General features: G+C 36.3%; 1 protein-coding gene across 4 annotated transcripts in view; it reads right to left on the bottom strand.

Moving 5' to 3' along the window:
• Nucleotides 1-15,176, bottom strand: part of LOC149815377 (uncharacterized) — a 123,244-nt gene extending 108,068 nt beyond the window's left edge. For 3 of the 4 annotated variants that reach the window (XR_016428131.1, XR_016428130.1, XM_089990612.1), the window contains exons 1-2: nt 14,928-15,174; nt 12,290-12,417 (exon numbers count right to left, since the gene is read on the bottom strand). Coding sequence is in view for 2 of the 4 variants with exons in the window: in XM_089990612.1 (XP_089846738.1) it covers nt 12,290-12,417; nt 14,928-15,132 (333 nt within the window). In the remaining 2 variants the exon portion in view is untranslated. Of the gene's footprint in view, nt 1-12,289; nt 12,418-14,927 lie in introns of all 4 variants that reach the window. The other variant, XM_089990611.1, reaches the window with a different exon arrangement.
• Between the last annotated feature and the right edge of the window lie 481 nt (nt 15,177-15,657).

Raw genomic sequence — 15,657 nt, forward strand, 5'->3', positions numbered from 1 at the left:
CAAGTACATCAGTTCTTTGTATACAAATGGTTCTGCGGTAGTTGTTACCTTCAATGCATTCATTATCTGCATTGCCTCAACAGTTGACGCCCCTGCAGGTTGATGAATTTCCTCACCCTGAACAACATTTGTAGCTCAGGGTGCGCGGTTATCTCCATTCCCTTGATCGCAATTCTTGTTGGAACACGTATCGGCCCAATGATTCTCATGACAGATACGACAATCACGACGACGATAGTTGTAACCCTGAAAGTTATTCATGTTCTGATTGTTATTTTGACCATCCTGTCGGCCATGATTCTGTTGGTTCCCATGGCCATGCGCATTAACGTTCCGTCGATTGTCCCTTCGATTATTGTTGTTACGGTCATTTCCATATTGTCTAACTTGAAATATTGTGTTGTTCCTATCAAGCTCGACAAGCTTCTCTGCAACTGCAAGCACTGCAGTGAGAGTTAGAGGATCATGCCGAATGAGTTTTATAGTTGCCCACCCCTGCAAGCCATGGCTGAAGTAAAACAACCGATTTTCATCACCCATATCCTCGATGTCCAACATTATCGAGGAGAATGCCTTGACATAATCATGAACTGACCATGGCTGCTTCAATGTCAATAACCTATTGTGGGCTAATTTTTCTTCATTCTTGGGCAAAAAGAAGTCTCTTAGCTCTTTCTTAAGGTCCTCCCATGAGACTATTGCGACCAGCCCACGTCGAACATCGCCTAAGCAACGTCTCCACCAAAGAGTCGTTTGATCTGCAAAGTACATTGTTACAGTGCGCAGCCTATCTGTGTCTTTCTCTATCCTAGCAACATCAAGATACTACTCCATCTGGTAAATAAAGTTCTCAAGGTCTCTCGAGTTTCGAGTGCCCCTGTACTTTGTGGACTCTGAAAGTGCACTAGGATCGAGGCAACGAGCACTAGAGGGGGGGTGAATAGTGCTTTTAAAACTTTTCTGCGGAATATTGAATGATTTTGCAAATCTCAAAGCAAACACACAAAGAACACAAGATTTTATCCTGGTTCGGTCAAACCCGACCTACATCCAGTCCCCAAGCAAAACCCGCTTGAGATTTTCCACTATCAACCTTGTAAACTACAAGATCACACAGACCATAACCGGTCCCACTTTCAGTAACAATCCCACTGAAAGCAAACAACTCCTTTACACCAAGGAGTCCTTCTTTTTACACAAAAGAAATAAGAACTTACAATACAACCTATGAGCCTTCCTTTTGAATGCAAATGAGATGCAATTGGCTTTTGAGGTTGTTGAAATACTCTACTCACGAATTCACTATCTCTCAAAGTGATTTGAGTGAAAAACTGAAGTGAAAATATCACGTGAGTGAGAAAATCAATACTTGAATGAATAAGAGTGAAAAGCAAGATTCAAATCGATTGAATTGTTGTTTTTTAGTGTAAAATGCACTCATATTTATAGTTAAAAGATTCCATACGTTGAGAGTATAAAAGGGTGTCAAAACGGTCCATTTCGAACGATCAAAATGTTTGAAAAATGAAAAGACACGCCTTTTTGAAGTTTCAGGAAAACGGCAAAATTAGTCGACTGAAACATCAGTTAGTCGACTAATAGTTAGTTATTAGTAGACTGACAGTTATCGTCGGTCGACTGATCTGTTAATCGAGCCGTTTGAAAATCTGAACTTTTGAAACTTAGTCGACTTAAGAAAAGTTAGTCGACTGATAATATCATCAGTAGACTGAAAAACCTTTTAGTCGACTGCTGCTAAAAACTTCTGAAAAACAAACATTCTGTTCGGTCGACTGATAAAAAGCATTAGTCGACTGCTGCTAAATTTTCAGAAAACACATGTTCTGTTCAGTCGACTGAAAAACCATTAGTCGACTGCTGCTAATTTTCCAGAAAACAGACATTCTGTCCAGTCGACTGATAAAATCTTCGGTCGACTAATTTGACACGAATGATTTTTTAGAAAATATGGCGCGAAAGGATTAGTCGACTGATAAGTCTATTGGTCGACTAATAAACATGAAAATTTAAGAAAAGAGTTTTCTAAAAAGATTTTCAAAAGAGTTTCTTTTAGAAAAGTTTTTCTAAAGATTTTTAAGGTGAAATGCAACCTAAATATGCACTCTAAGTAAGGCTCTTACAAGAATCTAAGACTTTTAATGAATTAAACATTTGCACACTAGTCTTTAAGGATTCTTCACTGAATTCTTCAATTTCTTCATAGCCTTAGCTGAAATGCAGTTGATTCTACTTGCTCATCATCAAAACCTTGTACTTGAAGTATCATGTATGGCTTCATTGTCGTAACAATCTCCCCCTTTTTGATGATGACAAACTTAATCAAAGATGAAGCATTTAGATGCATAGATGGAGATTTTACTCCCCCTATCAATATGCTGCAAAACATTAAAAGTTAGCACATTTAAAGCACATATATCACATATTGATTGGTTTGCATTTTCATTCATCATTTCTTCATGTATTTAGAAATACATTCATTCAAAGCTTTCTTTTTCTCTTAATTTTGCATTTCTCATGCAAGATCTCCTGTAATGTAATTGCTATCATCTTTTTCTCAAGATCTCCCTGCAATTTCAAAGTAATGTTATCTTTATCTTTTTCTCCCCCTTTGTCAGAATCAAAAAGAGTAAGGACAAAAATAGCATAAGCAAAAATAGAGATAAGTTTAAAATATTACAACCCATAAAGTATGTTTTTCAAAGATCAAAGATCAAAAAAGAGAGTTTAGCAAATCCTTAATGGCAGTTACATCCTTCTGAATTGAAGCAAGTTGTTGAGTCACATCTTCACGAAAGGTGTGTTGATGTAGCTCCAAAGCTTCCAGTCTCTGCATAACTTCATCATGGTCTTGATTTGTCGAAAATCTCTTTCTTTTTGCATGAGATGAAGGTGTCGCAGAAGGTGAAGGTTCAGAAATAGATGGTTCATTAGGATCAGATGGTTCAGTTTGATCAACATTTAAGGGAGGCAGATATTTAATTTTCATTCTTTTAAAAATTGTTTGATCAAAGAACTCTTTTTGCTCAATGTACTTTTCATTTGTTAAAGGAACTTTAAAATGTCTAAAAATACGGGTTAAAAGACAACCATAAGGAAGAAATGGTTTTTGTTTCCACAAGTTTGTAAAATACACATTGGCCCAGTTGACAGAAATATTTCCAAATAAAACATAAAGAGTCGTAGATAGATCTGTGGAATAATAATCAAAAGAACCAGTTTTGGGTAGAACATTGTGGGTAAGGATTCGTCCAGCAATGCGTGCACGAGTTTGAAGATTAGTATTTTTTAAAGGAGGGCAGTGAGGTGCTTCTGGAAGAAGAATTTGTTCAAAAACTCTTTCATCATTCATTTCAATAGTGTTGAAAAGAGTGTCTGAAGATGGAATTTCAAGAATTTCTCCAAGCAATTTTGAATCAAACTCGATTTCAACATCACGAACAAGAGAAGACAAAACTCCAGTTTCATGATTCATTTGTAAATTCGTGTAAAACAAGTGAATAAGAAAAGGATAGTGAAGGGTATCTGCACAAGCATAAAAAAGATGTGAAATAGCAGGAAATAATTCTCTTATTTTGTAACGAGAAAACAAGTGAAATAGAACATTTCGGCCTGGTAAAATAGGTAGTGCAGAAATTGATCCAAAAGTGTCATAGAGAAGAGGGTTGCGAAGTAATCTTAGTGAAAAACCATGTCTTGAAGTAGGTGTAGGAGGAGGAGAACCTAAACCTTTTGCAGATGCAGACTTCGTGTGAGGCATGGTTACCAAAATGTCGGCTTCCAAACAACGTCCGGCAAAGGGAAAAAGCTTTCCGGCGTTCAAAAACAAAGGACGATGCGGTGGCTGACGGTGAGGAGAGGTCGGCCAAAAGGGGATTCCGGTAATGCACTGTCACGGCAAGAGAGTTCCGGAGTGTTTTGAAGATGCGCCAGTCGCTGCAAGAGGATTCCGGCGTTTAAAGATCACGGCCAGAAGATTCCGGCGTCTCCCTGTTACGGTAAGAAAATTCCGGAAGTGATGGAGTAGAACGGCACTCCGAGGGTTTTTCGGAATAGAGAGAGAGAGAGGCAAAAGAGAAAGAGGGGTTTTTGGTTTAAGGGTTTCGTTAAAAAAAACGAAAAGGTGCGAGAATGAAACGATGCCTTCCTTTTAAAAAAAAACGGGTTTTAAAAAAAACAAATCCAAGGGGTGTCGGGTCCCTTCATTTAAGATTTAAAAACTTTAGTCGACTAAAACTTTATCGATCGACTAATAATGCGACTAATTCTAAAAATATCATCAGTCGACTAGAAATATATCGGTCGACTAATATGATGCGATACATTCCAAAATATAAAACATCAGTCGACTAGAATTTTATCGGTCGACTAATATAGTGTGATTTTGAGATTTTGTTCAAAAAATCAGCATTTTTATAAATCCAAAAACGAGCAAATACCTAGTTCTCTCCTAATTCTCATAAAATCTTCATTTTTAAGAGGTTTAATGAAGATATCGGCATGTTGTTCTTTAGTGGAAATAAAATTTAACGAAATATCTCCTTTTAACACATGATCTCTTAAAAAATGATGTCTAACTTCAATATGCTTAGTTCTTGAGTGCTGAATAGGATTTTTCGAAAGATTTATAGACTAGTGTTGTCACAATAAATAGTTGTTGTGGAGTAGTTTAAACCAAAATCTTTTAAGGTCTGTTTCATCCAAAGTAATTGTGAACATGCTAAACTAGCCGCTATATATTCAGCTTCAGTTGTTGAGAGTGATACTGAATTTTGTTTTTTACTAAACCAAGAGACTAAGGAATTTCCCAAGAAATGACAAGTTCCACTAGTACTCTTGCGATCAGATTTACTTCCTGCAAAATCTGCATCACTATATGAAACTAAATCAAAGGAAGATGATTTTGGGTAAAACAAACCGAAATCTGAAGTATCTTTCAAATATCGAAGAATTTGTTTTACTGCAGTTAAATGAGATTCCTTTGGATTAGCTTGAAATCTTGCACACATACAAACACTAAACATAATATCAGGTCGACTAGCAGTTAAGTATAATAGAGATCTGATCATACCTCTGTAGAGCTTAGTATCTACACTTTTACCATTTTCATCTTTATCAAGAGAAGTAGTTGTACTCATAGGATTCCTTCTTGATTTCGATGAGTCCATCCCAAATCTCTTGAGAAGTTCTTTTGTATACTTACCCTGATTGATGAAGATTCCTTCTTCAGTTTGCTTTATTTGAAGTCCAAGGAAGTAGTTTAATTCGCCCATCAAGCTCATTTCAAACTCTTCCTGCATAGCTTTAGCAAATTCTTTACAAAGAGAATCATTAGTAGAACCAAATATTATGTCATCAACATAAATTTGCACAAGAAGAATATCTGAATTAAGATTTTTAATAAATAAAGTGGAGTCTACCCGACCAATGTTAAAACCAGATTGTTCTAGAAAATTTCGTAGTCTTTCATACCACGCTCTTGGTGCTTGTTTGAGTCCATACAAAGCTCTTTTCAATTTATAGACCTTTTCTGGATATTTCTCATTTTCAAAGCCTGGGGGTCGCTCTACATAAACTTCTTCATTGATGTGTCCATTTAAGAATGCACTCTTAACATCAATTTGATATAACTTGAAGTTCATGTAACTAGCAAAAGCAAGCATCATACGAATTGACTCTAATCGAGCCACTGGTGCATAGGTTTCATCAAAATCTATGCCTTCTTCTTGATTATAGCCTTGTGCCACTAGCCTTTCTTTGTTACGAATGACTTCACCATTTTCATCCAGCTTATTTCGGAAGACCCATCTTGTTCCAATTACTGGATGATCCTTTGGTCTATCAACTAGATCCCAAACATCATTCCTAGTAAATTGGTTAAGTTCTTCAGACATGGCTAAAAGCCAAAATTCATCATCACATGCCTCATTGATATTCTTTGGTTCTAATTTAGATATGAAAGCAACATTTGCAATATATTTTTCTAACTGCCTTCTAGTTTGGACACCACTCTTTATTTCACCAATAACTTGTTCATGTGGATGATTAGGAACTTCTTTCCAAACCGGTTGAAGAGGAATATTTTCTTGAGAAGTACTCTCTGTCAAGGGTTCTTCTTGAAGTGTTGCTTCTTCTTCTTCGCTTAGAGGAATAACCTGCTCACAATTCTCATTAAATGCAACATGTAAAGATTCTTCAATACAAGATGTTCTTTTATTGAAAATACGATATGCTTTACTTCTAGAAGAATATCCAAGAAATATTGATTCATCTGATTTTGAATCAAACTTATCAAGATTATCTTTGGTATTTAACAAGAAACATTTACTACCAAAAATTTTGAAATATGAGATCTTTGGTATACGATCATAATACAATTCAAAACATGTTTTATGTAAAATTGGTCGAATAAGAACACGATTTAAGACATAACATGTTGTATTAATTGCTTCAGCCCAAAAATATTTTGGTAAATTTTTATCTTGAAGCATGGTTCTAGCACATTCTTGCAAAGTTCTATTCTTTCTTTCAACAACTCCATTTTGTGGAGCCGCTCTAGGAAAAGCAAAGTTGTGAGATATACCATGTAAATCACAAAACTTTAGAAAAGATTCATTTTCAAATTCACCACCATGATCACTACGAATTTTAATAATAGATGTAGATTTTTCATTTGTAATTCTTATATAAAGTTTAGAAAATTATGAAAAAGCATCATTTTTGCTTTTTAGAAAAATCACCCATGTAAATCGAGAATAATCATCTAATATAACAAAAGCATACTTGCTACCATTCAAACTTTGAATTCTAGATGGTCCAAATAGATCTAAATGTAAAAGTTCAAGAGGACGTTTTGTTGAAACTATATCTTTTGCTTTAAAAGAACTCTTAATTTGTTTACCCCTTTGACAAGCATCACATAAGTGATCCTTTTTATATGGTATTCTAGGTAGGCCTCTTACAAGATCATTCTTGGATAATTTTGAAATAATTTTAAAATTAACATGTCCAAGTCTCTTGTGTCATAACCATTGAATTTCATTTGAAACAATAAGACATTTTTCATTAAAAGAGGGTAATTCATCTAGATATAGTTCATACACATTGTTTCTTCTTTTACCTTTAAAAATGATCTTTTTAGATTGAAAATCAGAAACTAAGCATAAATCATTTTCAAAAGAAACATGAAAACCTTTATCACATAATTGACTAATAGATATTAAATTATGCATTAAACCATCTACTAAAAGAACATTTTCTATCAAGGGAAATTTTGGATTACCAATATTACCAATACCTATCACTTTTCCCTTGTTATTGTCACCAAAGGTGACGGTTCCTCCATCCTTATTTTGGAGGGTGGAAAATAACTCCGGCCTTCCAGTCATATGTTTGGAACAGCCGCTGTCCAATATCCATTTGCTCCTTATGTTGTGTACCTACAACAAAATCAGAAAACAGAGCATTTGACCCCTTTCTATTTTCGGGTCCATGAGAGTTAGTCTTAGGAACCCATATCCATTTGGATTTTGGTTTCCTTTGATAATAAATATTCTTTCTATAATCATTTCTAGAATAATCATTTTCTAGATGCATTTCTATTAGAACTAGAAAATTTAGTTTTATGAACAAAAGGTTGAGAATAATGTCTTTGATTTTTCACCACATAGTTTGGTCTATTTTGAGTATCAAAGAAGCTATATCCCAATCCGGTTTTATTAACCGAGCATCTTTGAGAACCAAAAAGTTTTTCTAGATTCTCTTGACCATTTGTAAATTTGGTCACTATAGAAAGAAGATCATTTGACTTTTCTTTAAGACTAAATATTTCTTTTTGTAAGAGATTGGTTCTAACTCCAATTTCTTTTATCTTAAGTGCTTGGCAAGAATTTTCCTTCTTGAGATCTTCTATTTTTTGAAGTAACACTTTATTTTGAGAGTCAAGAGTTAAATTTTCAGTTTTTAACTCTTTATTTTTAGAACTAAGATTCTTAAATTTAGCATATAAATCATTAAATGCTTCAAATAACTCATCATAGTCAAATTGACTTACCGAATTCTCTTGTGCTACAAAACACATGTTGGTGACTTCTTCATTTGATTCTTCATCGGAGGAGGAGTCACTATCATCCCAACAGGCTTGAAATGCCTTTTTCTTCTTGAATTGGTCCTTGGGCTTGAATTTGAGAAAAGGACAATCTTTCTTGATATGTCCTGCCTTTTTGCAGTTAAAGCACTTTACTTCATTGGGAATGGAAGAATCTACTTTCTTTGCCTTTCTTTGAAATCTTCCCTTTTTGATGAATCTTCTGAATTGCCTTTTGATGAGGGCAATATCTTCATCTTCATCTTCTTCTAAATCTTCTGAGTCAGAAGTAGCCTTAAAAGCAAGAGATTTCTTTTTAGGCTCTTCTTCTTGTCTGTCTTGAAGTTGGACCTCATATGCCATTAGGTTACCAACTAAGTCTTCAAGAGTGAGAGTATTGAGATCATTTGCTTCTTCAATAGCAGTGGTTTTTCTCTCCCATTCAGGAGTTAAACATCTTAGAATTTTTCTGACTAAATCCACTTGTGAGTATTATTTTCCAAGGGATTTCAAAGTGTTAGTTATATCGGTCATTCTAGTTACCATGTCCGATATAGATTCATTTTGCTTCATTTTGAACAATTCAAATTTATGAACTAAAGAAGCAATTTTAGATTCCTTTACCTTTGATGTACCTTCGTGTGTTACGAGAAGAGTATGCCAGATTTCATTAGCTGTAGAGCATTGAGAGATGCGATTGAACTCTACCTTGTCAACGCCACAATACAGCGCATTCATAGCTTTGGCATTCAGTGAAGCAGTCTTCTTTTCATCATCGGTCCATCGTCTGAAATCAGTTGATGGAGTTTGGTACTTTTCTGAAACAACTCTCCAGATATCGAGATCCATGGATTGCAGGAATATTGTCATTCTTACTTTCCAGTATCCATAGTTTGTTCCGTCGAAGAGAGGAGGACGAACAGAGGAGCTTCCTTCTTTGTGCTGAGATGTTGTAGTTGCCATGCTAGATGATGGTCAAATCAAAGTAATAGCAAACCTGTGCTCTGATACCAAATGAAAGTGCACTAGGATCGAGGCAACGAGCACTAGAGGGGGGGTGAATAGTGCTTTTAAAACTTTTCTGCGGAATATTGAATGATTTTGCAAATCTCAAAGCAAACACACAAAGAACACAAGATTTTATCCTGGTTCGGTCAAACCCGACCTACATCCAGTCCCCAAGCAAAACCCGCTTGAGATTTTCCACTATCAACCTTGTAAACTACAAGATCACACAGACCATAACCGGTCCCACTTTCAGTAACAATCCCACTGAAAGCAAACAACTCCTTCACACCAAGGAGTCCTTCTTTTTACACAAAAGAAATAAGAACTTACAATACAACCTATGAGCATTCCTTTTGAATGCAAATGAGATGCAATTGGCTTTTGAGGTTGTTGAAATACTCTACTCACGAATTCACTATCTCTCAAAGTGATTTGAGTGAAAAACTGAAGTGAAAATATCACGTGAGTGAGAAAATCAATACTTGAATGAATAAGAGTGAAAAGCAAGATTCAAATCGATTGAATTGTTGTTTTTTAGTGTAAAATGCACTTATATTTATAGTTAAAAGATTTCATACGTTGAGAGTATAAAAGGGTGTCAAAACGGTCCATTTCAAACGATCAAAATGTTTGAAAAATGAAAAGACACGCCTTTTTGAAGTTTCAGGAAAACGACAAAATTAGTCGACTGAAACATCAGTTAGTCGACTAATAGTTAGTTATTAGTAGACTGACAGTTATCGTCGGTCGACTGATCTGTTAATCGAGCCGTTTGAAAATCTGAACTTTTGAAACTTAGTCGACTTAAGAAAAGTTAGTCGACTGATAATATCATCAGTAGACTGAAAAACCTTTTAGTCGACTGCTGCTAAAAACTTCTGAAAAACAAACATTCTGTTCGGTCGACTGATAAAAAGCATTAGTCGACTGCTGCTAAATTTTCAGAAAACACATGTTCTGTTCAGTCGACTGAAAAACCATTAGTCGACTGCTGCTAATTTTCCAGAAAACAGACATTTTGTCCAGTCGACTGATAAAATCTTCGGTCGACTAATTTGACACGAATGATTTTTTAGAAAATATGGCGCGAAAGGATTAGTCGACTGATAAGTCTATTGGTCGACTAATAAACATGAAAATTTAAGAAAAGAGTTTTCTAAAAAGATTTTCAAAAGAGTTTCTTTTAGAAAAGTTTTTCTAAAGATTTTTAAGGTGAAATGCAACCTAAATATGCACTCTAAGTAAGGCTCTTACAAGAATCTAAGACTTTTAATGAATTAAACATTTGCACACTAGTCTTTAAGGATTCTTCACTGAATTCTTCAATTTCTTCATAGCCTTAGCTGAAATGCAGTTGATTCTACTTGCTCATCATCAAAACCTTGTACTTGAAGTATCATGTATGGCTTCATTGTCGTAACAGACTCATGTAGCTTGATACACGGCCTATCCACGTGTGTCGTAGCTCCACCAGCTGGGACAATCCTCAATTGTCGCTCCAACTGATCATTCTTCCGTCGGACAACATCCATTTTTACAACCATAATATTGAACTGACCGAGCAGATCATCTAATTTGGTGGCAAGGTCATCAACCGAATCCCCAAATCTAGTGGCAAGACTTTTCACAAAGTCTTTCACCCCCCTCTCTTGTTGTCTTGAACTCCATGTTGAGATCTGTAAAAGCAGGACAAGTCCCATTAATCAACTTCTCTACGTTGGTCACTGTCCCCGTCAGCTCGACGGACATCACGCGCAATAGCTGACACACGATCATTAGTCATTAACTCTTCTTCAAGATAAACCATACTACCAGAAGGAGCTATGACATTTCTCTTCAGCGCCATTGTCAATCCCAATGTCGACAAGGCTTTGGTACCAACTTGTCACGGGCTTATAAGTGAAGGCCCCCGCGACGTAGCTTCAGGTAATCACAAACACCAAAAGAAAGCCTTTTAAGCATACAAGCAACTCACAATACACGAGCAGGAGCAAAAGCAAGAGTACACGCATGCACAAACGCAAAGAATGCAAGGATGCATAAAACTTCTTTTATAACAACTTGTACCTAGAGTACATAAAGAGGGGAAGAGAGGGGCCCGATACACAGGGTTAAGCCAAAAGGCCATATGCAGCACTAGAGAGTGCCAAAGAGGTATATACATCAGAAACAAAAAGGTGTAAACATGGGGGTCTGGAACAGTCCCAATGGGACTATGTGGCCTTTGTTGCGTATAAATAGGGGTATTCCCCTTCTTGTAAAGTTGTTTTTCTAAGCATTCTAACACCTTTGTGAGTTTTATTATGAATGAAATATTATTATTTTTATGATTGTTCGTGTTCTTATGCCTTAATGCAATGTATTTCCCATAGTCGATGTTCCTATTGCCTATGTTGGCACTTTGTATTGTCCCTTAGTGGACTTGTGCATGTGCACCTTGTGTTCATGTTCTTGTAAGCCCTTGGAGGCTCTTGTTTTGTTTTTCTGCATATTTCATGACAGCAATAACATCTGAGTCCAAGAAATCCATGTCACATGAATACTATGTTTCTTTAAAACCAGTGTTATTAAAAGCACGCCTTGAGGCGAGGCCCTCTGCGCCTCAAGGCGCCAGCCTAAGGCGTGATAGTAATAATAATAATCATATAGTAATAATAATAAAAAGAAGAAGAAGAAGCATTTGTTTATTTATTTGTAATTTTAGATGTTTTTCATATTTTTTTTAAGTTTTCAAAAAAAAATTGAGGCTTACGCTTTACGCCTCGCCTCAGTTTTTGGTGAAGCGCCTCGCTCCGCCTCAACGCTTTTCACAACATTGTTTAAAACATTTGAAATTGTTCTTTAAATTAGAACTCTGTCTATTCCAACAACCAGTTGAGTCCCCCTTTTTATATTTATTAAGAATAACGCTGATGACAATAGGCTGGCATTAAGAGTATTCAAGGTTGAACCTTGATAAGCCTATCAGCTGAGTTTAGCAATATATACACCCTACAAGAATAAAAATATACCACAGAAACTTAAATATAAACGGTAGTAAAATAGCTCTAGATCGAGATGAAGAAACAAAAAAGACAAGTTATTCTTTACATTAGATAAGGTAACTGTAATCAACACCAGGTTCTGCAAATGAAAACATCAGCTCAATTATATTTAAAATTTAAGACCAACACCAACCTGAAGGGAATCAATTTCATTCTGCAATGATGCAAGATTCTCCAACTTCTCCTGAATGATCTTTTCAAGCTGCATGATCCTATCATCTTTATTTTTCAGCTCTTGAGTTTTCTCTTCAATATTATACTCTTAAAAATAAATAAACAATTGCAATTGTAAGCTACATGTTGGTTTAATAACAAAATAATAATAGTAAAAAACAAAAAAAACAAGGCAAATGCCTATTTGAATGATAATTCTAAAAGAATAATGAAGATGTTAGTTAAGATAGTGATGAAAGTAACAAAGGTAGAAGGATAAGTGAATAACATGAGCATGATATACTATACACCCGAGTGTATCTGATAATGTATGCACTGATACTGGTTTCCAGAAGTCGAGCAGATAGAAGCAAGTGTTGTTGGTATCATTAATAAAGGATGGATCCACTTCTTCTACCAACATTTTTTTTGTTGAATAAAAAACAGTACAAGCATGCCCTTTAGATGGATGTTCCACAATTTATGTGGTTCGCCACTCTTAAGCTCAGATTGTCCCACTCCAAGCCTTCAACTGGCATCAGCCTGTTATCAGCTGGGCTGAAAAGTAAAAACCAAACAGACAGGTTATGGGAACCAACCGTAGATGGTAACTCTGACTAAATTTCCACCTAAGCCACTGTCAAGTGATGCCAAGAAATACAAGTGTATTCCTTGCCTGATACACACAAGAGAGTATGTGAAAATGTGCACATAGAATATTTGAAAAACTAGTTGAGAGAGAGAGGGTTAAAAAAACTACCATGTGCACATATTTCATCCAGATCACTAATGAAAAATTTGTTTTAATATTTTACATCAGTAGAAAACCTACCTACAACCTAAATATCTATTAGATGGGCCACTCCAAATGTCTATACCCAGGCTTTCCACCACATTTTGTTGAGATTGGGTAAGGGGAAAATGCTTTAAATGTAGCTAAACTAACTAACTGGAACATTCTTACTTTAAATCTAGCTAGGCCAATTATTTGGACCAGTATAATGCTCAAAATATGATTCTTTACAAATTTCAACCAAAATCAACGGTGCCACTTAGTGCCTTGTATCTCAGACTTAAGGGATCCGGTTTGGCAAATATGTTGGCCAACAAATAAACCACTGATGTTTGAAAAAATGGAGATGTGAAATTTAATTTTTGAATAGCTTGGATTTGGTGTCAGACCCAAACAACATTTGATCCCTTGAAAGATTTGGATTTAAGGGATTTAGACACAATCATGTTCATCTGAGTACTTTTTATGGAAAAATGAAATGTTATATACAAGGACACATAAATGCATGTATTCCATTAGTTTTAGTATTCCAATATGATTTTTCCATATTTCTTAAAAAAATATTGGAGTCTCTAGTCGACTGACTAGTCCTACAGAGGCACCGATAGGTCTTTTAAAGGTGTTGTGCCTTGGCAGAGCTATCCATGATAGAATTGGTTGTAGATTAGCTCATGCCACCCATTTCTTCTTATGGCTCCTTCAGCACATCCAACCTGTTCACACTAGAGTGGCACCACGTCACTTGACGGAATACAAAACCACCTCAAACAACCTTTCTCACTCTTCTTATCTAAGGGAAATGCTATTAAACTTCCTCACAAATATGCATTTTCAGTAACTTTCTTTTTCATCCATCAAGTCGGTACTTGGGACATGCATATCATCTACATGCAGTTGCCTAAGAGATGTTTCTTTTTTCACCCAATAGTATCAGATCTACCGCATAATGCAATACGAGCACCCCTACAATCTGAGTAGTGGACATTCATTGCATTATATATTACTAGTTTGCTTCGCATCATCACTCTGCACCAATCTTGTTATATTTATCATGTCATACAAGCTGAACACACTGTACTGTCACAATCAGAAGAAGATGCTTTATTGCAACCATATGAACCCCACACCTCTAACTTTGCAGTCTATCTAGTGCAGATCTCATAATTACTGATCCACTTGCACATTGTTGCCATCTATGGTTTTAACAGGTACAAATATTTTCTTGGATTTAGTTTTCTAACTCCTTAGATGGAAAAGTGCTTGCCCCAAAATTAGATCGTTGTTAAATAATAAATAACGATTACAAACAATGAACAAAATAATGTAACATCGTGGTATCTAAAGCAAATTTACTAACTCTTAGTATGTTTTTTCTTTGAAATTTGCACAGACGGACAAACACAGAGAGAGAGATTCGTAATCTTAAAATCCGAGTTGCTGCAAACGATAATTAAGTCTTAACTAATTGCCCTATAAACTAATAATTCAGTAAAATCATCAACTAAAACATAATCAAATCCAACAATCCAAGCTAAACATATCCTCACGCCAAAAAACACGACGATGAGCAATCGAAACGACCGATCAAATAAGCTAATCGTGGAAGACCGCAAGAAATCCACCCATTACCCTTCCAGGATCAACACAGAACTTTTCAATGAAATCAGTATTATGAACCTCCCACAATTCCAACAGATTGCAAAAGCAAAACAAAACCCAAACTTAAAAACAGGATCCAATGCCGCGAATCAGAGAATGCCCGAGACGCTGCGGCTTCGACGACGGAAAAGAACGATCAGTGAGAGAAATCGTGTGGGCGACCAACCTAGGACGGCGATCTTCGACCTCAGCAACCCCAACTCCAACTCCAACTCCTCCTCCAGCGAGGGATTAGGGTCCGCCGGAGCGGCGTCAATCTCCTCCACCACCTCCTCATGGGCGCCGTCGTCGGCGTCCGCTAGCGTTCGGACTCCGAAGAGAGCGAAGAAGAGGAAGAAGAAGGCGACGAAGCAGAGTCTCCGTGACGCCATGGCTTCCACTTCGGATGGGCTTCTCCTCAATTGCGTTCCTAAGCCCACGCTTTTTTTTAATAAATCGGAGGGAGAGGTGGAGCTTTTGTAAAATCTCCGGGACACGTGGCTATTTCCAGGACAAACACGGAACCCCTACGGATATCTCCGATATTTTCAGTTCACCATTTTTTCCTTCCTCTTTAACCAAGCAACATCCTCTATATTTTTTCAAAAATCTCGTGTTCGTAACGGAATATTAAAGCGAGTTTGTGTTTAAAAATCTCGGTTTCGTAACAGAATTATTTCTCCGTGGGAAAGCGGTAAGGATCATGCGTGGGAAATGAGAGAGGGGATCTTAGGTAGAAATTCCCGTTTGGCCGGTGGCTTTAATCCTGTTCGTTGTAGCAAACTCCACAATCAGTGGGCCGTAGTCGAAAATTAATTAGTTTTTGTTAATTAATTTTTTTAGAAAAAATCATGTCCTCGTGTCCTATTTTCCAACAAAGAATTCAAACCTGTATGTCGAACACGCGTCACACATTC

The sequence above is a fragment of the Nuphar pumila genome, chromosome 15 (genome assembly GCF_984573655.1).
Source record: "Nuphar pumila chromosome 15, dmNupPumi1.hap1.1, whole genome shotgun sequence".
Taxonomy (NCBI): Eukaryota; Viridiplantae; Streptophyta; class Magnoliopsida; order Nymphaeales; family Nymphaeaceae; genus Nuphar; species Nuphar pumila.